Source organism: Amblyomma mixtum, chromosome 2 (genome assembly GCF_055824585.1).
Source record: "Amblyomma mixtum isolate Tamu chromosome 2, ASM5582458v1, whole genome shotgun sequence".
Taxonomy (NCBI): domain Eukaryota; kingdom Metazoa; phylum Arthropoda; class Arachnida; order Ixodida; family Ixodidae; genus Amblyomma; species Amblyomma mixtum.
In genome coordinates, this window is record NC_143013.1 from 91,047,066 (window position 1) to 91,074,544 (window position 27,479).

Sequence of the window (27,479 nt, forward strand, 5' to 3'; positions counted from 1 at the left end):
CCAGCGGTTGTAAGCTTGCGGTAACAGTCTTGCGCTCATGTTGACTGTCACGGAGGTGGTGAAAACGGCGGCAGCTTTTGCTCTGACGTACCACTTTCCACTAATAAGGGATTAATTACTCATTGACATATTCCCCCACCCTTATTACAATTCTACTCCACCTTGGGGGTTTCCCCTAAATATTTGACCAACACTGCTTTCTACGCGACATGGCTGTGATGCGGAGAAGCCACAGTAGCCGACGCTTAACCTGCACTTGGTTTTTTTGCGCTTGTCGGAATAGCCGCTAGTGTCTTCGAAACGCCTCCAAAACCTGGCAAAACATCGCTTCGTTTCTCTAGTAAGGATCACCAGAATTTTTGTCCCTTCAATGACTAAATTGCGCACGTTTATGACGAAATTTTATATTACGAATTTCGTCTATAGCGAACTGTTTTATGATTTTTTACTTGTTCGCTGTAACGAGGTTTCACTATCACTCGCAAGGTGGCACCATTCATGGTGGCATCACTGACTGGGTTGCATCGCACACTGGGCTTTATGTGTTGCCATAATGGAGTTCTGTGTACAGTTAAATCTGAGTGTAATGAAACCGAGAAAAGCTTGCAATTTTTCTTGCATGCAGGTTTTCGTTACGCGCGATTTCCACCTGAAACTTCAAAGGACAAGTGAGCGGAAACAAAAATAAGAAATAAAAAAAATCAGCCCGCAGTGAACGATTGCAGTGTGATTAGTCCCGCAATGAAGTGGGTAAAGGGAAAGGTTGGGGGTTGAGGCATGCACAGGGTTAGGTGCTCAGGGGACCCCAGAAGTTACTCCAACCTCCTGGGTTCCACGGGATCCTGGCCTGGGGATATTAAGAGTTCTGGCTCTACATGTTGCACTGCCTTTTTGCTGTTTTAGATGCTGTTACAGCCAGTGGGGTACAGCACGTCCAGCTTGCAGGTACGAAGCTTTTCCTGTGCCTCTGCGTTTTGCCTATTTTGGGATGGGGAATGGGGCAGATATCTAACATTGCCTGTCTCGCAGTAAATTAGTACCTCAGCAAGTTTGACGTAAGCTTCTCAAAGACAGAAGCTACTTCACAGACTTAGTGTAGCCGCAGATTTTGTAGAGCTAATCTTGGCAGAAAAATAGTGTAGTGCGGCCTTGCCTGGTTAGTCCGGCATTGCTTGTGTTGGCATGGTCTCTTGCCACGGGCAAATAATGGACTGGTTCTCTGCCACCTTCAGTCTTTGTATGTCCACTAGTCTCGGAGCTTGTTAACTCGAAGGAATGCACTTTCATTTCCTGTTTTGTGTGGCCTGTGTGCCTCGTCACTACACCTTCCTTGACCCTTACTTTCTCTCACCATGAGCTGCACTGATGGATGCACTGTGCCGGTTGTGACATGTGAAGTATATTGTATTTTGGTGGAAAATTTTGCCAGGACTGCAATGAACAGAGCTAGGGAAAAGTACGATTGGGCACAAAAGTAGCTGGACACTAAAGATTGGGCACAATATTGACAAGCTTTGCTGGTACACATGGCTTGCCTGCTGAAGAGCAAGACCCCGTGTGCGGTGTGCGAATGAGGGAAGTCATGCATTGAAGACTGCTCTAGATTACTGCGTGGCGCTTAAAAAAGGCAACTTGATAGTAGCATGGGTACAGAAAATGTTGCATTTCACACACATGGAATCCGATAGGAATGAAACCGGCAGAGCTGAAGAAAAGCATTATCGACATGCGGACTGCCGGTACTCTGCTGTCGCCGATACAACATTGCGGCCATTTCAGCCATGTTCTATGAGTGCGGCGATGTCCATGTCAAGGAGGAGCCCATGAAGCGTCAGCCGCTTCTGTGTTCTTGCACGCGAACTCATCACCGAGCAATATTGTCGCCAGCCCTATCGCAGTAACCATCGGCGTCCGCCCTGCCCCATGTGACCTTGCCAGACCACCTCGCACTGCGTGCAATTGTATGGTTGCATTGTGGATGCGTTGCGTTGTGGTGGCTTCGTTTGTTCCGAGGTAGTGCTGTGCAAAGCGTAAAGCGATTGACCCCATTATGGTACAGAGTTGCTTCGTGCGGGCGAAATTCATAGCACACAAGCAATCCCGAAGGCAGTGATCCCGCCGATGACTGTGACGCCCTACTAACAGACATGTTGAGAGCGACAGGGCGGTGCAGACGCTGTCGACTTGAAATGTTCTGCGCAGCGACGTCGACAGCAAGATTGTTGCCGCTGTTGCGTCCACCCAAGGCAATGAGGGCATTGAGAACGAGGACAGCGGCGACGACGTGGCAACTTTAATAAGATTTCAACCCTACTGTGGCGGAAGGTGCTCAAGCAATGGCGGTTATGAGGGCGTTCGCTGAGAGGGGCCGCATGGAAAAGCTTGTCCCCCGGTCTCGCCGATTTTGAGACTGCTGTTGTAGCCGCACGGCTGCCGCGGCGGCGACTGAAAATGACGACTTCTGGTCGGCAGCAAACAAATAAGATGTGCGTACGTACGTGCGTTTGTGGGGAATTTATGCGCCTGAATTTTTCTTCTTTCGGATCGTGAATAATGGCAAATGTGTACCAATTGGTTAAGCTGTACTACCGGATAGCGCATACTTTTCCCACGTCCCCGCCAACTACGTATTAACGAGGTTCCACTGTAATAGATGAGCGCTGAACTCTTTCAGTATGGCACTGTTTGAAGGTTGGCTCGCCAAGTGCCACACGCCCACCGCACACTTTGGTTACAGTTGCCACACCGCACATTTTCCCATCCTTAATGCGTGCATCCACAGAGGTCAAGTGAGGCAGCAGTGACATCAGCGACTCCGCCAGTAACGCAGTCCGGCTCACCCACTGTCACGCACATGGTGATCCACAGCGTACCAGGGTCGGCCATCATGACGCGAACCACCCGCTCTTCAGTTGCCACATCTGCGGGCTGTGTCACCTCAGTGGTGCCTTCCTCCAATCAGGTGGGGCACCCTTACTCCTGCACTCGCGTGCATGCGCTCTCCACTGCGTGCACCGAGCCAGGTGTGGCTGCTTCGTAGGCTTGCTTGCATCCTCTTACGTGAAGAAAGGCCCACAGCACGTGCAGCTCGGTGTGCAAAATGCTATCCCTGCACCACAGACCCTGAGCTTCACAGAGGTTGAGAACTACCCATAACCCGAAGGAATGTAATGCACAGTAGTAGTATTTACAGTGTTTGGCATGGATTTACAGAAAGACGTTGTCCAAGAACTGCAAGGCATAGTCATTGTATTCCATCATTGGTGGGTGTACGAAGTTGCTCGCTTTGAAACCGATGTTAGATTCTTTCCCACTCTAAGCAGTGCCTTGCATGCTGGGTGCACGGTAGACATGGATACATCGCCAGTGGCAAATGCAAAGCCTTGTCCACTCTGGTCGTGTACCAGACTTGAAACTGTAGAGCGTGGGACCTGAAGGTTTGTTGGGAAGTTGCTGCTGGAGGCTACAGCTGGTTTGTTTCTCACGGTGTACTGCTGCTTCGCAACTCTGTTCCCGGCTGGCTATGGGGCATGTTGGCATGTCCTTGCCGTCCTCTCTGCCTTCGGTTTTTTGCTTGCTGTGGCCCTGGTGTTTCCTTGCTTCTTCCCCCCGCTTTACTGCTGCATGGTCATTGCATGGTCAAATGCTTGCCCTCGGTTGCCTCGAGTCCCTTGTCCGTACTGGCCGACCCTGTGTGTTTGGTCCACTTGGTTTTCGGCGCTTGGTTTTCACGCTACGAGAATGTGCACAAACAGGGCTGCTGTCTTGCAAGGAATCGGCATGTAATGATGGCGCATAACTGTAGTCTGCCTGTAAGTGAGCTTGCAAGGCAAAGGGACACAAGGAAGACTGCATTCCAGGTGTACTATCGCGCTCGTTGTGACTTGCGACGCGTTCGAAGTGATGCAACTGAAGTTTTCGATTTATGGTAAACCAATGTGCCTTCCCAGAATTGCACAGAATTCATTTGGCTTACATCCAGCATAGGGGTCCTCAATTTTTTATCCTTGGAGAACCCCAGTGGCCTTCAAAAGGTGCTCGGAAAATTTGTGTCTTGGTGTCTGTCTCTTCATGCCTAGGATGCTTGCAAAGAAAGAACATGCATACTTACGGTCGCTCAAACAACGCCTAAATTTTATAAGTATTGACTGACTATGGAATGTGACAGCCTGGCGTGAGCAATTAGAGTATGATTAGTCCTAAAACAAAGTGGATAAAACAAGGCGCAGGCAGGGTTGAAGAGTGTGCGTTTAGGTATTCAGGAGCTCGGGGAACCGAAAACGCACTCCAACGAAATTGGGGGTTCCACAGAACCCAACTTGAACTTCTGATCTAGTGCATCCAGAACCGAGAATGAGAATTCTTGGACCGAGCCTGTACCAACATGGTTAATTAAGCCTTCGTTGAGTGTACGTGATTGAGCTTTCTTTAAAAAGATTGCAGAAGCAAATTTGCCTTCATGTGTGCAGGGATCACCACAAGAGGAACGCTCCTCGGGACCAAATATGAAGTGAGTGCACTTGTGTGGCTTTCTTTCCCCTCTTGTCATATTTCGTTGATGGCTTCCAGACACGGGCGCATATCTGGAGAAATGCATGTTCACGTTGGCTGTAGTCGGATACAACTCAAGAAAGCTGCTTCAAATACTCCTTAACGGATGCTCTTTAAGGGGGGACACTGGTCTTGAAAAGAAAATTTTAATAATTTTGTCATAGTTATGAAATTTTCAGGGCACATGTATTTTTGTGCGCTGATTCTAGATATGTCATTTAATTTCATGTAAAACAATTCCTTGAGCACTTATGCACTTTTTATGCAAGTATTTTGCGGAGAGTTTTGAAGCAAATTTGCTGCAGGAAACTTGCTGAAATGTATGCCATTGGGTTCTCTTGATACCAAGGAATGCAATAAGGGTAAAATTATCCTGGCCGTCATAGAACTTGAGTAATAAAGTGCTGAAGCTGTCACTTCACAAATAAGAATACTACACACTTTTCTTCTCATTTCTGAAGCGACAACTTCAGAACCCTATCTTAAGTTTTATGATAGGCAGGAAGACAATTTCACCCCTATTGTATTCCTTGGTGTCAAGAGAATCCAATGGCATACATTTCAGCGAGTTTCCTGCAGCAAATCTTCTTCAAAACTCTCCGCAAAATACTAGCATAAAAAGTGCATAAGTCCTCAAGGAATTGTTTTACATGAAATTAAATGACATTTAGAATCAGCACACAAAAATACATACATCCTGAAGATTTCGTAACTGTGACTTCATTAATAAAATTTTTTTTTTTCAAGACCAGTGTCCCCCCTTAACTGTGAGGTCGTGAGAACTACTCTGTGCCATTGGCTGGAGGGTCTTCTCTGTGGAGTATTTCGAGCTGCCTTCTTGAGTTGTACCTGACTCTAGCACCGTCGTGTGGGGTTAAGGGGGAAGAGGGTCTTAGAAATAAATTTTTATTAATGAAGTCACAACCATGAAATCTTCAGGGAACATGCATTTTTGCGTGCTGATTACAAATATGTAACTTGATTTTATGTACAACAGGTCCTTGTGCACTTATGCAATATGTCGGGTAACTTTTGCCGAGAGCTTGGAAGAAATTCTACTGCAGGGAACTTGTTAGATTGCATGCCATAGGTTTCTCTTGACATCAAGCTATGCAATAAGGGTGAAATTATCATCCTAGGAGCCTTTCATAGAAGGTGAGTTATAGGATTTTTAAATCATCACTTTCTTCCCGTTTGCGAAGTGGCAAATTCAAAACCCTGTAACTCAACTCCTATGATGGGCAGGATAATAGTTTTGCCTTTATTGCATAGCTTGATGTCAAGTCAAGCCAATGGCATGTGTCCGAGCAAGTTTCCTGCAGCAAAATTTATTGAAAGCTCTCGGCAAAAAGTTCCATAACTTATTTATTATACAAGTTCACAAGGGCTTGTTTTACGTAAGATGAACGTTGAAGGATGTGAACATACAACGAGGGGCTAGTGCACTGGGCCACAGCACTGGTGTCCATTTCTTGTTTTTATGTGTCTATTGGGCTTTGCAGACTCCATTTTCAACGCTGTGTGCCACTCTTTCCGTTGACTCTGCTGTCCTACTTTTTGCCAATCCGCATTCAGTTCACGGGGTGTGCCGCATTGTGCACGCTGGTCTTAACTAGTGGCACCCCTTGTTCTTTTAAGGCAAAAGCCTTTAATGCCTCATAGTTGTTGACAGAAGGTTGTCAGCAGAGGTGTCACGCTTTTCGGTCGGTCGAAATGGTTATGACGTTAGAGTGCGCAGATTCGAAGTAATGAGGTCACCGACGGATGCCTTACTCCCCCTCTTGGAGCACACGGACAAAAAAATAGTTTAGTTGTCGTCCGCTCAGACGGGGCGTAAGGCGTCCGTGGGTGGCCACATTACATACCTTATTAGTGCGAACAGAGCCATGGATACAACCGAACTCATTGAAGCAGAGAGAGAGTCGTTCTAAAGAAGCAGTCAAAGTCGGCAGTCAAAGTGTGTAGTTGTAATGTGTAGTCAAATAAAGCAGTAGTACAGCGCAAACAGTCTCGCACTCAATGCCAAACAGTGCGCCAGGAAAGGCTTTCGCCCTGCACCACTTTAGAGAGCCACAATGCCCCCTGCAATTTTTTCTGCACTCTCTGCAGGCTGCTAGTGTACCCTCCCCCACCCAAGACGGGTGGCATTACCGTCCACAGTGCCGACCTCCGCTGCCTGCGGCAGGGCCAGTTCCTCAACGATGTCATTATCGACTTCTACCTCAAGTGAGTGGTGGCTCTGCTCTCAACCGCACGCCGTCGAACTTACCTTGGCCGGATGGGGCACTAACTGCTGTTGCCACCGCGCCCCAGGTACCTTCTGCTAGAGCGGCTCAGTGAGGAAGTGAGGCAACGGACGCACATCTTCAGCTCCTTCTTCTACCCTCGCCTGACCCAGCGGCTTCACCCACGGGCACCGGGACAGGCAGGCCTTTCGTGAGTGGTTGAGCTTTGCTCCTTGCGGCTTGTGCCTCGTATTGCCTCGCACATTGAGCAAGGAAATAGCTCGGAGAGGCTCTTTGTTACTCTCTCTTCTATGTAAGCTTCTACGTAACTTTCTTCTATGTAAGTTTGACTTGCAGCTCCTTCTCTGCGACGACTGTCATGTCTGCTTTGTTATCAGTCACCCTAACTTCTGCGCTTCATCACTGTGAACATCTGAACGTCTCAGTGATTCTGATAGTCTGGAAGCACTGTCATAGGTTGGCAACACTCGACAGTAATTGCCTCCTGTCGTGCTGGCTACAAATTTGTAGACTCACTTGTCTTCCAAACTGAATCATTTTGTGCTGGTTCGGTACACTGGAGATGCGTGCCAAGTTATGTTGCTAGGACACAAAAAAACCCTCATTAGCAGAGTAACTTCCAAAAATTGCTGTGCAGTTGTCACTGCCTGTCTCAGATAGTTTTCACGACGAAATCTGGGCACATTGCAGGCTGGCCTGTAAAAAGAAATATTTGGGGCCTTGTTAACCACATTCTTTAGAACAAAATGCAGTAGCAATTAGGTTGCTTGCTGTGGTGTCTACAATGAGTGTCTGATGTCCTTCTTGCGATTTTCTTGCCAGTACTTTAGTTGGAACCGGTTCCATTGCCGTTATATGGTATGCATGAGTCATCACTTTCTAGAATTTCAAGTACCCTCCATTGGATTATCATGTGGACTATACTAATCTGCCCAAATGATCTATTAATGCATCCACTAATGCACCTTGATCCATTTTCTGGGGGGGGGGGGGGGGGGGGGGGGGGGGGGGGGGGGGCCTAGTTTCAAAATTTTGGGGGGTCCTCAGATTTTACACTGGCTTGCCGCCTGGCACTGTGGGCACGTTGTGATGATGTTGCAAGGTCATGTGACCTCTCTGGACCAATCAGGTAACTCTGTGACACAGAAGCTGGCAATTTCTTTCAGACAACAACCTAAATATTATCACATTAAAGATGAAAGTGCCACCAACCATCGGTTTGACTCGACTGTCAAGTCATGCTCGTTCTAGCAGAAGCAAGTCTAAATTAGCATGCCATAATGGGCACCCCCTCGGCATCACTCTAGTCCATGCGATTTCATTGGTGGAAGGGATGGGCAAAGACTGGGTCCATTACTCGGGGCAATAAGGACCAAGCAGGCTTAGTGAGGGGAGGTGACACAGGCAACAGGGAAGACAAGGCGAGGTCTTCTAACATGCCTGCAAACCGAAAACAGCAGAGGGAATGGACTCAAAACAAACTGCACCTCAGGTCAGTGGAGGTGTGTCGCCTTAAAGGGCAACTCCGGCGATTTTTCAGCCATTTTAAGTTAATGGCTGTTTTGTGTTCCTAAGAACCTCCTGTAATGTGTACGATACAAGGTTTTCAAAAGCAACCGTAAAATAATTTTTAAACAGCAAAAAACGCAAAACTCGAAACCGAAACCGCAAAACCGAAACCGGGGAGGTGCCTTCGTGCGGTATTGACTGTGACGTCACGAGCGGGTTCGCCGCGCTTTGAGGTCCCCGAAGATATCGCAACTACCCTGAGACGCGCTGTCGACATGACTGAAAGCGCGGAGGATAGCTTTTCCGAGACCAGCGAGTCTTTAAAAGACGACTCATTCGACGATTTTGGACTGGACGAGTCGCCTTTCAGGTATGATCCACCGCCGCGCGAGCCAGCCGAGTCACACCACAGGCCGCGTCACCTGCAGCACGGAGACGGTCTGAACTCTGAGAAGTGATTACTTGAGTCATTTCTCATGCATGAATTTGTGACAGAGTCGTCAGAACTAAAGTTAATGAGATGCTCCCGCCGACAGCTGTTCGTGTGGCCGGTGCCGGCCGACCCAGCCTGATGAAAGAGTCTGCTGCCGGAACGTTGCCGCGGTGCACAACGTCCTTACAGGGGCATGCATCACCAACAGTCCTCTCTGCGAAGCTTTATCTCGACGGCGAGCTTTTGGAAGCGAGTTCACGCCAGCTACAGTTCTACAATCCAACATACCGCTTCTTCTTGACGGCCGCACTTCGTTCAGCTGGCCGCTGCGATAGACGGTTGTACTAGAATAACGTTGGCACAGAATATGCCTTCAAGCGCCAGTTGAACGAAGCCTTAGCGAGTCCAAAGCTCTCTTTGAAGTACACGCTGTCTTCATAGCAATCTGGCGCGAAATGTTCCGAGCACAAGCGGGAATGCTTCCTCGGAGACCAGTTTACACGGTGGACAGCTCTCACCAACTTGTCGCGAAGGTTCTTATCGCTAGGAAACCTATGCTAGATCACGGCCGTTGTCACAGATCAAGAATTTGTGCACCTTACAGCACAACAGAAGTTGCCGTGACCCATCACTCTGGCGTACACACCACATCAGGCACGTTGAGATGGCGCGAAATTGCACAGGTGGTCGAAATAATTCCGGAGAGCTCCACTACAGACCTCTTTTTTTCCTTTCTTCTTTCACTCCTCCCTTACGTCGCGGTTCGGGTGTCCATTACTGCGTCATTTACTTTCCTCAAAACCAATTTTCAGTTTTCCCCTGCACTGCCAGCGCCAGCACGCGCTCAATCAGCTTGACACGCCGCCCCGCCAGTGACGTCACAGAACAGGGTGGCCTGTAGAAGTTGCTCGGTCAGTGGGTGCCGCTCGCGTCAGCTCGCGTCGAGGAGCGCTTTTCTTCAAAATTCGCTTGCGGAAAAACTACGCCGGTTTCAGGTGCGAAATTTTACATGAGTCATCAGACTATCATAAAGAATACAGACTTAAAATTTCATTTCAATCGATGCACATCGAAAAATCGCCGGAGTTGCCCTTTAAGCTAGGGAGTCAATGAGAGGATCATGTCTAGGTTTTAAATGGAGCGCTCTTCCCTGACGCAGAAATTTTTGGCAACCAGTGATGACCCATCAACGTGTAACTATTGTGGTGAAGCACAGAGTATTATTCATATTTTAATAGTGCACACATTTAAAAGAAAAGAAAATGCGACCCATGCCAATGATTTATACTAACAAAACACTTCCCTGCATTCCATGCTTCTCTGTTTTGAAGTTTCATTGATTAACTGCTACTTTGTATTGAAATTTTTAAATTCCTCAGGTTTAATCCTGCTTTTAATGCTATGAAGAGGGTGCACAGTTTAAGGAAATACAGATCCTGAATCTTAAATCCCCACCTAGCTAGACCCAAAGAGTCCTAAGTAGCCAGTGTGGCATGAAACATCACGCATCATCATCACCTGTGTAGGCTGCTGCTTTGTTTTATCAGGGCATGCATGGGGAAGCCTCTAGGAGTTCCTTGCCAGCAGGCGGCGAGACTTCGCAGGTCCCTTGCTTGAAATCTGTAGATGCGTCTCCCCCGATGTTTTTTTTTATGCCTTAAGAGCAGCGAACCCACAGAGATAGCCCAAGGGCCCCTCACGCTCTCTCCCGGCAGGCTGGCGGCCCGGCGGCACCGCAATGTGCGGACGTGGACGCGCCACGTGGACCTCTTTGCCAAGGACTTCATTGTAGTGCCCATCAACCAGAGCGCCCACTGGTTCCTGGCGGTGCTCTGCTTCCCGGGCATGGTGGCCCGCGTCTGCCCACCCAAGGAGGTGGCACCCGAGGACCACACCCTGCTGGCCGACAGCCAGAGCCCCGCAGCCAGCCCCAAGACCCCCGGTATGCGTGCCACAACTGCACTCCCCTGGGGCCTGCGTGCCCGTGCGAGCCCGTGGCCTTTCGTTTTCTTGTGCAGTTAGAAGTGGACACTTGAACTCTGATCTAGGCACTGGGGGTTGCGGTTGAGCTCGCACACAGTCTCCACTTAGCATATTAATATTTATGACTGGGAGTCGAAGCCGCAGCTGCGCGAACAGATTTCCGTTAGGGGCCGCCCAGCGAGACCACTAGGCTATCGCCACAACCAACACGCCTCGTATTAAACTGCACCCACTCTCGCGCTGTGCATTGGAGAGCATCGACTTCATCAACTTCTATCTGCTCCATTCTGCGGCACTGCTTTCTCACCGTCGTCTTCTATGCAGGCCGCCGCGGTGGCTCAGTGGCTATGGTGCTCGGCTGCTGTCCCAAAAGACGCGGGTTCGATCCCGGCCACGGCAGTTGAATTTCTTTGGAGGAGAAATTCGAGGCCTGTGTACTGTGCGATGTCAGTGCACGTTAAAGAACCCCAGGTGGTCGAAATTTCCGGAGCCCTCCACCACGGCGTCTCTCATAGCCTTAGTCGCTTTGGGACGTTAAACCCCATAAACAAACAAACAAACAATCTTCTATGCAGCACAAATCCGTGCTTTCACTCCGATTCGAATGTAGTAAACATTTTCTATAGTTTTTTTTGTTCATGTTGTTCTTCAATATACCCACAGCAAGCTCACCCGCCAGACTCGTAAGCTGCGAGAAAAAGCCAACTTCGCAGCAGCCCTTGGCCACCAAGACAAAAACCGGCGAAATGGCGTAGGACTGTGCTGTGCGAAACACAAAGCAGCAAGGCCAAAAGTGGCAGCACGGTGGCCACCGCAGCGCAAAAGTCCGTACGCGCTAAGCACGAGAGGCTTCCTGCAGAATAATGCAGGCTCTTTGTTCTCAATTCACAGAATTCAGAATTTTCCGCTGCAGAAAATTGGGAGCTCCAGCTATAAATAGTGTTTCACTGGGAAAGACAAAGAAATTACTGCTGTCCTCTGGGGCTCCTTGTTTCTAGAAAAATGGGCCAAGTGGTACTGTAGTGGTAAACGGGCCAAGTGGTGAATATGACAAGCAGCACTTCCGGCCTGCATCAACCACGAATTTTGCCCATTTGTCAAATCGGGTGCCTTTTGTGTTGGTTGCTCTTTTGCTAGGCATTTCACAGCTCATTTTTCTAAAAATGAAAGCTCAAAGGGAACAAGATTTTCTCCATCATCCGGTGCAATAGAGGCAATTACAATCGTTGCATTATTTCTCAAGTGACAAAGACCATGGTATGTTATTTCGTACACAATATTTAAACACAAAAGAGCTAGTAGGTTTCACAGAGGAAATTTTTTAAATCTTCCTACCAAATATGCAACACCCAGTGTTGAGTGCCGTCATGAAGCATTTTATGGTGTGGCCAGTAGCAGTACATGTGAACTGACGTCAGAGTTGCTGTCAAAAATGCTACAAGACAGCTTGCAAAACATAAAAAGTAACAGCAAGGGCTACTAGTGTTGTCAGCCATCCCTTTAGCTGGTTAGAATGATTTCTGCTGCCGCCTTCCTCGCGATGCCGTCAGCTGCCACTTTTGCCTTGAGCTCTTCTCTGTGCTGACCGTCTTGCTCAGAGGGCAACCTCGAGGATGGAGAAGCTGTGCTGGAGTCGGACCCGGACGACGGTACGGAGCTGGAGGAGACCGGCAGTCCACAGCAGTCCAAGGGCTCAGCCGAGGTCCAGTCAGAGTGAGTAGCATTTGACGCATGCCCATTTTGCTTGGTGGCAGCATTGTCTTTTGTTTCTGCGGAGGAGGCTACAGGAAATAGGCCTTTGGGCATAACCTGCTCTCACAATCTTGCCCCCTTTCTTTTATGTGTCCGCGGATGGGCTGCTACAAAGCATGATCGTGCATACAGTCTAGCCCTTTTATAACGAAGTCACTTATAGCGAAATAGCGGTTATAACGAAGGGTTTTCAATTTCCATTCCCATTTTTGCATTTTCAATACATTTTGAATCCGGTTTTAACGAAGTAAATAAGAGCGCGTCAGCGGATATAACGAAGAGATTTAATACCAACCGAAAAATAATCTGCCAATCAACACATTTTTGCGTCCTTGAGGCGATTTTTTCCGCGAAAATAAGAGCAAAATTCGGCTGACGGCGTCCTTTCGTGGCGTCGTCTGCTCTCCTGCGGAGCGAAAGGTTGCTTCACTGCATCGCATGGCACGCCGGTCTCGTGTTGCGCCGTCCTTGAACGGCGTCACGGCGTAGAGCGGTAGAGCATGCCGCGCAGGGGAAAAATGTAAAAAAGAACAGAAACGATTTTTTTTTTTCGATGACATCGCAGAGAGTGGTCGTCTTGGCCAATCGCGGTTCTCTATTGCTCCCAGGCAGTCGGCGCCACGGCTGGACTGCAGTCTGCAGGAGGTGTGGCAGCGCGCGCTTTGTTTTATGTGGGTGCCGCGGTGCGCAAGGCAGGGAGAAAGCGCGGCAGCATTGTGCATGTTGGAAGCGTGGCTCATTTTTATGGTTATCGTGTTATCGCGGAGTTCGACCAGATCTTTGGTTCGCAGTTGGATGGTATGGAAGCCGCAATCCTGAAGTCCGCACTCGCGAAACGTGTTCAGGGGACGCTGGACGACTACTTTCAGCGGCAATAAATCGGTATGCCGATGTTTGCATTTTTTTTCGTAGTCCACATATAACGAAATAGCGGATATAGCGAAGTGATTTCCGATTCCCGCCGACTTCGTTATAACCGGGCTAGACTGTATCATGTCATACACCTGTCATCGCACATCTGGCATATGGCACCTGTCATTGCATGCATCACTCTCTTGGCGCATTGGACACATAACGTCATGCTAGTCATGTCATTGCGCACATCACTCACCTGGTGCCGTGCATCACAAACCTGCCGCATAGAAGTCGTGCACATCAAGTCAGTCCCATCACGCACCTGTGAGCGCACACACAACACACCACTGAAGTTGCGCATTTCACGAACCAGTCATATTGCACATCACACACCCTTTACATAGAAGCATGGCAAGGCTTTTCTTTTCTTTTTCTTGTTTTCTCGCAGCTGAAGGTGCTGTGCTTGGAGCACTGTTCTGTGGCGGTCTTCACCACAGCAAGAGACTAGAAAGGGGGGGCATTGATTATGGTTGGCACATCAGTGCATCAGCAGAGCGTGCCTTCCTTTTCTGTCTTCTAGGGAGTTAAAGGACAGCTCCAGAGCAGTTTCAGACATTAGACACATTTATCATGCTGTGCACCATGTTGTCATTGCCGGAATATGCCCAAAAAGACTTCTAGCATTCCGTAATCTCCTACCACAGTATCTGGAGTCTTAGCAGCAATCATGGTGAACTGCGGCAAATGTGCTGCCACTGCGTTGGCACTGTCCGTATATGATTGACCTAACACTAATTACATGACACGAAAGAAAAGAGAGATCGGGTGATTGTTTTTCCTTAGCGTTGTAAAGTGAATAGCAGTGCAGAAAAAATAAATGAGCCAGCATATCAAGAAAAAAAAAAGTACATGAAAATGGGAATCAAACACAGATCTTTGAGCTGTGAGTAGAATGTACCCTTCGGCTAAAACACGGTAGGATTTCTCGCATATTTCAGTTTATTATGGTCATAGCAGGTGATATCTTTCCGCCGTGTGGGCTTTGCTTCATTTCAGTCTTTGCAGGGGTTAATCGTCATGCATTTGACTTGCTTCTCGCATCAGGCATCCTTCTCAGCGCTATTGTAAAGCGCGCGCACTCACTTACAAAGGCAACTTTCAGCACACAAGCACTGCTGTCGGTGCTCACTGTTGGAGCTCATATGCTCGCTTTGAAGTTCTTCAAATGAGTGCGCATGAGTGAAATGAGAAGAAAAGTGTGTATATTCCTGTTTCTGAAGTGGCAGCTTCAGTACCTTATTACTCAAGTTCTATGAGAGCCAGGATGATAATTTTACCCTTATTGTATTCCTTGGTGTCAAGAGAACCCAATGGCACACATTTCATCGAGTTTCCTGCAGCAAATTTTCTTCAAAACTCTCCACAAAATACTTGCATAAAAAGTGCATAAGTGCTCAAGGAATTGTTTTACATGAAATTAAATGACATATCTAGAATCAGCGCACAAAAATACATGTGCCCTGAAAATTTCATAACTGACTAAATTAATAACATTTTCTTTTCAAGACCAGTGTCCCCCCTTAAAGAACAGCAAAAGCCTGAAAACCGAAACTTTCGACCAGAGTTTGACATCGTGACAGAGCAAAATATGACGCCATGGATGCTTTCACAAGAACCCTTCTTGTGCATGTTGATTGGCCAATATTGCTGTAGGTGACAGTTCCGATCACTATTTGTCTGAAGCGGTCAAACACAAGCTTGAAATTTTTTCCTTCAGCAAAATGCAGAGGGAATATCGGCGATGTGCAGCGTGTGACATCATACATGCAAGGTTGCCCAAAGAAATAGCCCCAATTGAGGCCGCAAAACGGAAAAAGTTATCATTCTTTTTAGTTGAAATAAAACACCTTCCATCTGTGAAGTGTGGCGCGAAGTGCATGAAGATACCCACGAACTTACCTTGAAAGTTTCTGCAAAATGCATGAAGGTCGAAAACCACTGGAGTTGCTCTGTGAGGGGTGGTCAGAAGCTGTTGCTGCGGTCGTGGTATCCTGAAGAAGTTGTGAGGTTTTGTTGAACGGTGTTCTCTTTCAGCATGGCCTACATTCTGATCCTGGACTCTCTGCGGGGGGGTCTCTCTGGCAAGGGCCGCATCATTACAACGCTTCGAGAGTGAGTGTGACCCCCCCTTTTTTTTCTTGCTTTGTTTGCCATTTTTTCTTTCCTCTCTCTGGCTGGCATTTTAAACATGTATACTCTTAGCAGCAAAAGTTTATGGGATGCGTGGCCTTGGTGGGGAGGGGGAGAAAGGGGGGGGGGGGGGGGGATGGTTGTGGTCTTGCATCATGATCCGGTGCCCTCATGATATTATCAGTGGATGGAGCATGCATGACCCCTCCTAACTTCAGGTATTTAACCCTTTGAGGGTCGAATTATTTTGAAGAAAACTTTCCCAGGTGGTCAAATTACTTTATTGCGGATCTTGAACCTACAAAATGTATATAATCGAGAATAAATAGTAAAAAAAAAAAATTAGGAACAGTACTTTGGTGACAGCATCACTCACAACTGGAAAATGTTCAATAGAATAGAATAGCAACGGTGATAAGCAAGCTAAGAGCAGCACCAATAAAGATAGAAATCAACTTTCGCCGCCTCTGGAAAACAGTGCCCACAAAGAGAAAACACGTTTCGCGCGACTCCGTTGCGATCCCGCGGTGGAATCGAAACCACGTAGGCGCGTTGCCACAGAGGGCAAGAATACCTCGCGAGCAACGGTGATAAGCAAGCTAAGAGCAGCACCAGTAAAGATAGAAATCAACTTCGGCAGCCCCTGCAAGATAGTGCTGACTCCATTGCGATCACGCGGCAAAACCAAAACTACAAAAGGGGTGTTGCCGCAGTCTGTGCCGCCGCGCTAAAGCTAGACATAAGTTCTGCTTATCTCCGTAAGAAGGCAGCACAAAATTCAAACACTTCTTGTAAGTCCTAAGAGGTGGCAGCACCCCCCAGTGAGCACGCATTGCTCTTTTGGCGCAAAATTTCAAACGGAAGATCGAAACCGTACCCGTACGGCAAAGACCTTGCGGGACAGAAAACCGCCGCCGTACATATACGGCAAAAACCTTCAAAGGGTTAAGGAGATTGGTTCACGTGGTGGTGACAAAAAAAAAAAAATTGCTTGCGCACGCCATAGCCCGTAAACTTTTGCTGCTGATGTATTTGTGCCAGGATTCTCTAGCCGCGCAGCACAAAAGTGTACTGGTATAGAAAGGAACAAGACACAACTTCCTTTCTCCATCTCAGCCAGTTATAGGTGATAGTTAGAGGTAGGTCATTTGATGGGTTGCATGCTGCAATTCTGCTTAATTCAGGTTTTACATGGCTCTTGGCGGCTGAAAATTGGTCAAAAAAATCACTTTTTCTTCTTTTTTCACGATCCTGAAGTCTTTCCACAGCTATCTACGAATTCCTGTTAAGAAACACTGCCTAATTATTGTGTTAAAGTGTTCCAAAGACAGGAATCCGCGCATGTGGCCCTTTAAATTGAGGTCAAATCGCACCAAACCTTGATCACCCGTAGTTCAAGAAATACTAAATCTGTCGGCACCATTTTGTAGGCATGTGCGAATAGTGTTTTTTTTTTTTCGTTCAAAAGGAATTCAAAGTGAATTGGAATTTTCTTTAAAAAAAAAAAAGTCACTGTAAAGCGCATGCCTGCAGATTTTGTTCCTTTTGGAGGATACAAATATTTTCATGACCCCGTTAGATTCGTGCCATTGAGATTCTGCTGTATCCGGGATCAGCTGTGCACATGTGCTTTCTATGACTATGTGGAATGGTGTTGAACGAGTTGAGGCCGCCGAAGGTTGCTTGTGGTGAGACAGGGATGCAAACGATGCATGCAGGTACCTGACGGAGGAGTGGCGGGCCAAGAAGCGCACCGAGCTGACCTTCTGCGCTGCCAACATGCACGGCTATACGCCCCACACGCCCCAGCAGGGCAACTTCAGCGACTGCGGGGTCTACCTGCTGCAGTACGTGGAGAGCTTCCTCGAGGTGAGCGCTTTTTGTACCCCTCACTACCGGGGGGGGTGTTGAATTGCTTGCCTTTTCCCCTCCGAACGAGCAGGGGCAGATTTGGAAATAGCATGTTACAGCTTTCAGACAAAAAACCCTGTACTAGCCATGCACATTCCTGTTAGGGCCACATCACCCAGCTTGGCAGCCAACACCATCATCATCAGCCTGACTACGCCCACTGCAGGGCAGAGACCTTTCCCGTGTCTCTCCAGTTAACCCTGTCCTGTGCCAGTTGCGGCCGCCGTATTCCCACAAACTTCTTAATCTCATCCGCGCACCTAACTTTCTGCCATCCCCTGCTACGCTTGCCCCTTCTCTTGGAATCCACTCTGTTACCCTTAAGGACCAGCGGTATTATTATTTCCCAGCCAACAACTGGGAAACAATAATGTTTCCAAAGAGCAACCGAATTTCACGTTGCTTTGAATCTCCCCACATGGCTTGCATATGTGCGAATTTGGAATTTGCAGAACTCCATGGAAAGCAACGAACCAGCCCCAACTTTGGAATCAGCGACAAGTATGCGTGATGTGACCAGAAAAGCGACCTCTTGTAGCAAACAAACCACTGAAGGCATTCGACAAACAGCAATGCCAGTGTTGAAAATTCGAGGATAAACTGCTGGAGTGCATTGTAACATCAAGGAAGGACAGCGATGGGATGTCAGGTTAAATACTCCCAAGTCAAAGCCCATGCTGTAGCGCACTGAATGGCCATACCACCTACCGTTTGATCCGTCGTATAATCCAGGTGTTTTATAATCGAAAATGTCACACGGATAATGAATTCACATGATAAACATGTCCACTACTCTGGCTTTCAAAGTTATCAAGGCAAGTGATGGGTAGATTCAGAGCTTTGTGAACCACCAGCAACATAACACTCTTCCAAAGGCTGGCTTGTGAATATGAAGACCTGGTGACCAAGCCTTACAATGCCATTAAGCACTACTGTAGAGTCCCGATTATGCGACTTTCAGGGGACCGCTCAAAACCGTATAATCCGTCATATAATCCACGCGTTTTATATTAGAAAATCTCACTCAAATAATGCATTCACATGATAAACATGTCCTCTACTATGGCTTCCAAAAATTAGTTATTTTCCTTGTGCGTTATAAAAGCGCCCGTTTTCGTTCAGCAAGAATTAGTTCTGAGACTGTGTGCAGGCATTCTTTTTGGCTTTAGATGAGGTGCGCAAATGCTCCCTTTTGTATGCATTAAGTAGGCGTCACATGCGCCTCGAAAATGATGCTTTGGACGTCGTACCTGAAATATTTGCTCCGACCCTTCGAAGACATCTTGTGGTGTGCAGTACAAGCATGCCAGTGACAAGTCTTTCTTATTCAGATTTTCTTGAACCGCTGTCACTCTGCAGCACCATTGCATGTGTACGAATTTGCATCATAAAGAGAGAGAAAAAAAAAAACGCGATGTTTGCCTGCGACTGGAATTTCGTTGTGGGGGGGGGGTTTGACTGTATCTGCATGCTGACAGAAAACTGACTGTGGCCTTGGAGATCATCATCCCTGCAGCAGGGTTGCTGTGTTTCATCTCCTGTTTCATCTCCTTTTGTGGCAGGTTGCGATGGTGCTGTGTGCTTTCGTGTGTCCATAGTTGGTGTCTTTTCTCCACCCTCTCTCCTGTTTGTTTCCCGGGTAGGGTGTGTGGGGTGCAACCTAGCAGAATTCTTTTCTGGTTGACCTCTCTCTCCCTCTTTCCCCCATTTCCTTCTTCCGCCGTGGTAGCATGTGCATCTGTATATGTGCCAATGCAGAAGCCGCCGAGCCCTGGGGAGCCGGTGAGGCTAGAGCTGGGCAACTGGTTTCCGGAGGGCCAGGTGGCAAAGAAGAGGTCCGCCATTCGGGACCTCATCCTCAACCTGCATGTGCAGCAGAACCCCGGGAGCGACTTCCCCCAACGCTGGCGCAAGGTATGTGTGCCCTCTCTCTCATTCTTGCGCACTGGCCACTCATTTGCTGCACAGTTAAGCACTGCTTTGCGTGCCTCTGGCTGTGGTGAGCTTCGAGGCCCCGTCTTCCGCAGAGCTCGAATGCAGAGGACAGGAAACCTCGTCTTGATGTGCAGTGCGAGCAGCAGCTCGGGGTGGAGCTAAACTGACGGATAGTGGCAGTAAAACCTTGTTACAACCATACTTCGCACCATGAGAGGTGGCTCAATCACACTCGCACTCATGACCACTCGCACTCATGACCACTCGCACTCATGACCACTCGCACTCATGTCCACTTGCACTCATGTCCACTTGCACTCATGTCCACTTGCACTCATGTCCACTCGCACTCATGTCCACTCACACTCATGACCACTGACACACATATCCACTCACTCGCACTCACACTCATGACCACTTGCTCTCACAACGATTCACTCGCACTCACAACCATTCGCTCACCCTCATGTCCACCCACTCTCATTCACGTTCGCTCACTCTTTCCTTGTTTGCTGACAACGAAGGGGATGAGAGATTTGCTGCCGCGGCCGACTGCCCTTGTGCCCCTAGCGTAGCCTGAGTCGCAACGATGTGGTGGTGAGCCGCCCAGGCTTTGTCGGGCTAGTTGGCCAATTTTCACAGTTCCTATGCTCGAAGGAAGTGGTCACAAGCTCATTTCAATTTCACTTACCCAGTGCCAAGGATTAGGTGCCACAAATTAGAGCCTTCTCGGTATTGGCAGCTTGAACAGCAGCACACGCTTGCAGGATAATTTTAGACGAAATGAAAACTGTCGCCCTAGCTTGATTCTTATTAGCTTTCGTTTGCTTGTGCTGCTTTTCTTTTGTAGTTTCTTTCTCGAGCGAAATGGTCACAATATTCGGAGACATTCTATTTTATATCCTTTTCCCGAGTACGTAAAAATTAAGTTCGAACTTTACGTCCAACCAACCAAAAAGGGTGAGGCCAATTTGGTTTTCCGCCTCATATCCACTGCCGAAAATCACCGCAACGTTTCTTCATCACAGTTGAGTTTCCCTTTCAAATCTTGTTGAGAGAAATAGCGTTGATGATGATTATTGAAGGATGCTTGACGTCTTGCAGATTCGACATTGCTCAATCACGTTGCTAGAGAATACTTGTGGAGAGGTTGCCTTGTTATTAACAATTAATAAAACAAAGAAAGATACAGGCGAAGAGAAAACTTATTTACATTTGACTGACTCGTAGCTTTACGTGACGAAAACAGCCCTCAGTCCTGCCGAAACAGCTGGTTTTAAACCCTGTGTCCCTGTCCTCGGTGGAGGCAGTAACCAATCAGGTAACTCCACAACCATCCACCCAATAAAATTATTGGGGAAAGGAAAACGTCGCCAATCAACAACTGGGAAAGGACAACACAGCCAGTCAGTGATTTTGGAAAGAAGATAACTCATCTCTACAAACACTGTACAAATATGTATATTTTCCATCATCAAGATTTCGGAGGATTCTCCCTTTCTCCCACGAGCTTCGCGAACATTCTTGCTTTCTTACGGTGTAGGTTGTTTCAACCTCTGGCAAACTCAGGTTCGAGGAAAGTCACCTCAAGGCCCATCTGTTCAGTACCGTCACTTACAAACTGCGTTCATGCCTGCAGCTAGCATGGCAATGTCCTGTTGACCATGCCTCAAGCTGTCTACGCGCACCGCCATAGACGTGGGACAAAAACCACGCGACGCGATGCGGATCCATCTTGCCGCAAGAATGTGCACCGTGGGATGCGACCTGATGTATACGTTCCCGGAGGGGGTGTTGACCTTTCCCGTATTCTCGGAATCCTCCGCTGTCCGGCTCCCCTTATCCCGCTGGGTAGCAAGTGTGACTCACCCCCTTCTCTGCAGTTTTGCGGAAGGCAGAAAAAAAAAAAGGACATTCCTTTATCGTTAACCCGGACGCGGCAGACAATGCACAGCACCGTGAACTTCACTATCACCATCGGCACGAAACAATAATTTCCAGCGCAAATTAAAACAAAATATTACTATTTTGTATATCTCCTTGGGTGTCAAAGGTATCATCATGCCTGATGGTATCATACAAAAAAATAAAAACCACATGCTTGATTTGCGACGCTGGGCTCCTTCAAGTACATGATAGAAACTAGAATCCTGTGGTGTTACCGAAAAGCGCACTTGGTTTTCGCGTCATTTCCGGGCTTGAGTCAGGCTAAATGCAGTTCAGGAGCTAAGCCAAGTAGGTCAGGTTTTCACGTGAGTCCTGCCGAATCAACAAATTATGGCCAGAGCAGAGCTCTGCAATGTGCACACGTGACAGAAAAAACCTAAGAGTCCACTGCAGCACTCGAGATCCCATCTTACGGTAGTTATTGCCAAGAAGCGGACAGGCATTATTTCAGCAGTAGGCCTTGTAACTCTTGTGTAGATGAGATCGAACCGTGCGGGGAGTGTGGCTAGAGACATCTATGTATATTCTCAGGACTGGCAATGCGAAATTAGATAAAGGATCTCGTAAAACTCGTAGCAGCTCATTGCATCCGCGAAGGGCCTGCGCCCATGCCAACGGTGAACTACAAAAGCAGTGAAAGATTGCCGTTCCCATGCCAGCAGAATCCTCTGCTTCGGTTGTTCAAAGACACTGGCATGATGCCTTATGCTGCCTCGAGCGCCCTCAGTAGTGAATAGTTCCTTCCCTCAGTTGTCAACATGAAAATAGCTAAGCTATTTGGAGGTCATTGTAAAGGCCTCAAAAAAGAGCGGAATGTGGGCGTTCCAAAAAATATTTCACAGTAGTGAGTAATACCAGGTAGAGGGGAAGGGGCCCAGCTTTCAAACAAAACCAAGGGGATGGCCATCAGGGACGCAGTCATGGGAAGCGACGGGCGCAACGTCCTGCCGCATTTTGCTATTTCCAGGCTTGGTAGGCACGAAATGTATAGATATTTTTGTACTTGGAGGTCAAATTTAGACCTTGAAACTTTTAGGCAGGAAGTTTAGAGTGTATTGATACTGCGTTAAGGCGGAGGCTTGGGCAAGTTTGTACATCATATGTAAGTAACACAGCGCTAGACACGGGACGAAGGAAGAACAACACAGCACAAGGCGCTACTAGCAACTCGATTTTTATTCCGTCAGAAGCGAAATATATATCCGGAAAGTAAAAAAACAAAGATAAACAGTACAGACACTCAGATGCATAAAGTGCAGTCATTGCAGGTGCATGCACAAGTCACGAAGTTAGATAGTGAATTTCTTTGTCAAGTAGCTTAATGGATGGCTTTGCTGACGCAGTTCTGTCCTCTCTGTTTAATGATTAGTGCCTCATGTTGTTCTTCCTTTGTCCCATGTCTAGCGCTGTTTTACTTATGTATTGACACTGAACATGCCATTTTCGCAGAATAGAAATTGTCGCGTTTTTTGATCCAAGATCCGTGTCTCCCGTTATTGGGATGCGGTCGTCATTTTCTAGAACTGTGTGCTGAGAGTGTAGCATGGTGTGTCCCCTGAAGGTTTGTTTGGTTTCATTCCATTCTTTTTCTTCTACTTTAAAGTCACAGCCTTGAATTTTTTTTATTACCGTAATTGCTCTAAAATATTCTAAATAGTGGCTTTTCTGGCAGTGGAGACAGAAGACCGAAGGATGGCCCTGCCGAATCGTCAAGCGGGCGCCTGCAGTGTTTGCCCAGGGAACAAGCTCCGGTATAGTAACGATCTCTTGAGAGTGGTGCACCCTTTAGAGCACCTCCTCAACCTTTCGCCCTTGATGTTTTCTGGGTCTATCCCTCCTTCTTCTCGGCCATCAAATTTCATAGGCAGTGTTGTAGACTTGGTCTCGCTCAGCAACCTGAAAGCGTTGCGGTATCCAGCCACCACGAGTGTTTTCAAAGTGGCGCCACCTTGTGGTGAAAATTTCTTTCCTTGCTTTGTTGTGGCTGCTGCAGGAGGAAGAAGAGGAAGAGGAGGCAGCAGCACTCCGCGTGGAAGAGCCGCCGCCAGTGCCCACCACTCTGATCGTGACGGCACCGGCATCAGTCATCCTTGTCTGCCCCGGGAACAGCAGCAGTCAACCCAGCTGAGGTTGTGAAGGTCGTCACTAGAGGGAGCCACCGTGACACACGCGGGCACTGCTGGCAGGAAGTGTCCGTCTTCTCCGCTGTTTACAACGCGCCCCGCGCGTTGGTCCTTTGCTTCTCAAGTGCCGCATCCTTGGACGGCTTCTTGACGCACCGAGTGACAAGAAAGACAGCCTTGCTTGGTGCCTCGAGTGCTTCTATGGCATTTGCATCTTCGGTTGTTCCTGGCCTGACCCTGTGAGAGCATCGCGATTTGTCCTAAGGCCACTGCAGCTTAACATGGGTGGCCTGTGTGCGGAGGATGCCCTCGCCTTCAGTGTCGGGATTGTTGATGTGCTAGCGGCTTATAAGATGACAGTGGAAGCCTTTTGGGACTAGCAACAGCAGGTGGCTGGCTAGAAAAACGGATCAAACTCTTCCACAGTGCTCTCTCCAGCATTTGCTCCGTTAGCATGGCAGTGGAGATTAAGGTTAACTTTATCTCTTGTTTCTTCTTTTCGAGCCAGGTTACCCTGCCCGAGTCAAAAGTTGAGGTTAACGCAGGGTACCCTAAAATCTAGAACAGGGTGTTTAGTACTTGGGCACAGTTGTGGTAGAATTTTTTTTTTTAGTTGTCTTTTCCACAGCAGTGACTTGGGCAGGTAGCACTGTCCCGCAGGAATACTAGCCGCAGCATTTAGTTTACTCGTCTATACAAAAAGTGCCAGCAGCCTCTTTCAGGCTGCTGCCTCCCAGAAATTGCAGCCTTAGTCGAAAGTACACAGCCCTTGCGGGTTTTTGCTTCCAGGCCCGTGCAGTGTGGCTCACTTTGCCTCGACAGAACTCCCAAATTCCTCGAAGCTGACGTGTAGGCTTACTGGAAGTGCTACCGGGACCCCACTGTGTGGCCCAGCCCTGCCTCTGGCTGGTGCATTTCTGACAGGTGGGCATGCTTTAGTGAGGCCTCAAGAACTCTGGTATGTTCATCTGGAAACCTCAATTTCTGCACTGGAAGGCGAGCTCAGAATCTCTCCACACCACCCAAAGGACAACAAGGCTTCATCGGTGGAGGTGGCAAAGCACCGTGCCTCTCCGCAGTCCTTGCATGTGTCGCCACCGTGCTGCCAGTGTCTGCCAAGTTCTGCCTGTCGGCAAGGTTGTCACCGGTCGTCGCCGTTGTCGTGCCTGCAAGTGGGGTGTTGCGTTCTGTGCGGTGCTCGAAGGGTGTTGTATGTGCGGGTTCATGCCTGCCGTGGGGCAAGAAGTGGATCGGGGGGAGTGCCACTTTGCTGAGCAGGGGCGTGCCTTTCCAAGCGACCAGCTTCTCTTGGCTGGCCACGCAGTCCTCTTCGGCGGGTGCGAGAAGGTTTGGCAGCACGACCAGACCAAGTTTTCAGCGTTGGCCTCCTCCTCGCTGCGGCATTGTTGGATGAGCCTTGCCCTGCCTGGGGTGTGGGCAGATTGGCAGTGTGGGGAAGCTTAAACTTTGTGCGCTCTCTGCAAGCACTTTGTTGTTCTTTAACCCTGTTCGTTTTTTTGTTTTTTTTCCTGCAAACAAACAGTGCAAACAGTGGAGTGCTGTCCAAAATACAGCATCGAGTAACTGCGGAAGGAAGTGTTGATGGTTTGGCGGCCCCAGTTTGCACCGACCGCGCTGTTGCGTTTGTTTTTCTGCGTTTGCCTCTTATCACATCAAACACTGTGTGCCACCTGCATGGTGTCGAGGGAAGGGATTGCATGTTTGAGTGACTCGTTAAGAGTGAGTGTCCTGTCAACCTATGCAAATTAGTTCTGATCACACAAGTTGGATCCTGAGCTCGACATTTTACGCTGGTCGGCCACCTGTCCTTTCTTTTGTGTCGGTCCAACGGACAGGGCAAAGTGGGGGCATTGAGTGAGCTGGCCCTGCTGAACTTTTGTTTTGTTTTTTTTGCCCGGTATCAAAGTAATGGAACTCAGTGGACACAGAATTTCAAAAGTGTTGTATTGTTCGTGTTGCTGGTTTTGATTTTGTTTGTCTTTGCATTGTATATAGTGCTAGCGTTATTAATGCTGTTCTTGGTGAGCACGTGCAAGTTCCCTTGCAGTGCGCCCTATTCCGGAAGAAAAAACACAACCATGTGTGCATGTGTGTTGCTGTGGGCATTTCATTTTTTTTTTCTTAGTGGTGTGTGGCTGCTGTTGATCTAGGGGCACTGGGTGGGGCTGTTTTACTTCACTTTTGTACTTTTGTTGAGAGCGTTCCCCGTTGTTGCTTGAGCACATAGTTAAACCAAAGTTGTTTTCGTACACGATGCCACCGGGGCTGGGCGCTCCCGTTATTCTGGCATTTTCCTCTTCGCCACACTCATGCATAAGGATGCAGCTCCATGTTTTCGTTCCTTCCACTAGTGGTGAACTTGTAGCCGTGGCTTTGGGAATGCCACTTGTGTGTCTGCCAAGACGGGGGGAGGGGGTGATGGAACTGTAGCGCCGCGATTTGTGCATGGAATTAACGCAGGTATTGCAGGTCCACACACTTGTGTACCGCTCCCCGTTAATGAAGTGCGTCAGCGTTTTAATCAGGTTGCGAGAAGGCTGAGTAGGTTCAGCGCCCTGCCTCTAGGGGAGGCACTCCCGTTCAACCGCCACCCGATAATGTGCATCACATTCCGTTCACTTTAAGGTTGCTGCCCCTTTCTTTTCCGTGTCGCACCCTCTCCTTCGCATCTTCCGCCCCGCCTTGGAATCCACTGTGTCTCCCACTTGTGTGCGTTTTCCGATGTTTGCATCGCGGAGCATGTTGCAGCTGTTCTAGCGCTCGCCGAACCCAGTGTTGCGAGTCTTCTGGCAAGATGCCACGATCTCTGCCAACACTGCCACTAAGTCAGCACCCTGCCTGCTTTGTTCTGGGCGAGCTTCCGTGTGCGTTAACCGGGAGAAGCGCCCGGAAAGGAGGACTCTGTGCCACTGTTCTTTTGTTTCTTCTTTGGGACTGTGTCCTGGGACCCTGGTTGCAAGTAAACGAAAGAGCAAGAAGTACTGCGAGTCAAGTGTTCTGTTGTTTACTCGTTGTGCCCGTTGTCAACTCACCGAGCAACCCGCCCACCCCAGCGTCTCCAAGTTCTTTCTACCCCTCTCCCTGCCTTGAACTTATATTTAATGACTCGTAAGGACTTGTACATAAACCACGGTGATGCCTCGACGAAGGGGAAGGTGCGGACGTCGTGAACCGTTTTTACCGGACCCCTGTTTATACACCGTAAGACAAAGAAGTTTTGTTGGTAAAGTCACTTGAAAAACTTGTTTGTGTTCCGTATCTGAGTGCAGCAAAAGAAAGCTGCTTGACAAAGTGAATAAACACGTGCATGAAAATGTGCATCAATATGTTCTTCTGGTGTACAGTTGTGCTTCCTGGTGAGTCTTCAGTTTGGTTGATTTAATAGGTCCAGGAGACAAAAATTGTCTTCTTAGGAACTAATCAGTCTGAAGTGTGGCAGAACTCATTGCCTTGTGGAGACTGAAAAATACATAGAAAGTGCTGAGCAACTGAAGCCGTCAAATGTGCATTGCATATCCTAGCTGGATATATTACCTGGATATATTTATTTATTTATAAATACTCTGTACCCCTCACTTAAGGTCCATTGCAGGAGAGGAATTGTCAAAAAAAAAAAAATGTCTGGCACGGACAACACACTATCAGAAAGTAGTCACGCATGAATACAGTAACGAATAACAAAAAAGCGTGCGTGGAAAGAAGCAACAAGAAGTACTTGAACAAAATGCTCGGTCAGTTCTCTCATTGCCTATAATACGACTCAAAAACTCTCACTCTGACATTTTAGGCAGCTGCAGCAGTCTTGAAGGCCGTCACACCTAGTGCTCAGCCAGTCTTTCCTAATAGGGCAGAGTCTACTCTACCATGCTTTCTGACATGCTCGTGTGTGCTCTGACCTCTCTCCTTTTGTGAAGGAGCCAGCCGTCTGTGCAATTTCGTTATTAATATCATATTCTATTCCGATGTAAGTATTCATGGAAAAGAAACGGGAGAAGCATGCAAGCGAGAGCTTCTACACTGGCC

General features: G+C 48.1%; 1 protein-coding gene across 5 annotated transcripts in view; it reads left to right on the forward strand.

Annotated features, from left to right (window-relative positions):
- Positions 1-26,787, forward strand: part of LOC149360118 (uncharacterized) — a 79,342-nt gene extending 52,555 nt beyond the window's left edge. For 4 of the 5 annotated variants that reach the window (XM_089572185.1, XM_089572188.1, XM_089572187.1 and 1 more), the window contains exons 11-22: positions 904-945; positions 2,783-2,962; positions 4,470-4,510; positions 6,661-6,777; positions 6,865-6,987; positions 10,455-10,681; positions 12,321-12,435; positions 15,424-15,501; positions 17,238-17,388; positions 19,189-19,344; positions 22,985-23,063; positions 23,306-26,787. In XM_089572185.1, the coding sequence (XP_089428311.1) occupies positions 904-945; positions 2,783-2,962; positions 4,470-4,510; positions 6,661-6,777; positions 6,865-6,987; positions 10,455-10,681; positions 12,321-12,435; positions 15,424-15,501; positions 17,238-17,388; positions 19,189-19,344; positions 22,985-23,063; positions 23,306-23,448 (1,452 nt within the window). In that variant the 3' untranslated portion in view covers positions 23,449-26,787. The remainder of the gene's footprint in view (positions 1-903; positions 946-2,782; positions 2,963-4,469; positions 4,511-6,660; positions 6,778-6,864; positions 6,988-10,454; positions 10,682-12,320; positions 12,436-15,423; positions 15,502-17,237; positions 17,389-19,188; positions 19,345-22,984; positions 23,064-23,305) is intronic. The other variant, XM_089572189.1, reaches the window with a different exon arrangement.
- The last annotated feature ends 692 nt before the right edge of the window (positions 26,788-27,479 follow it).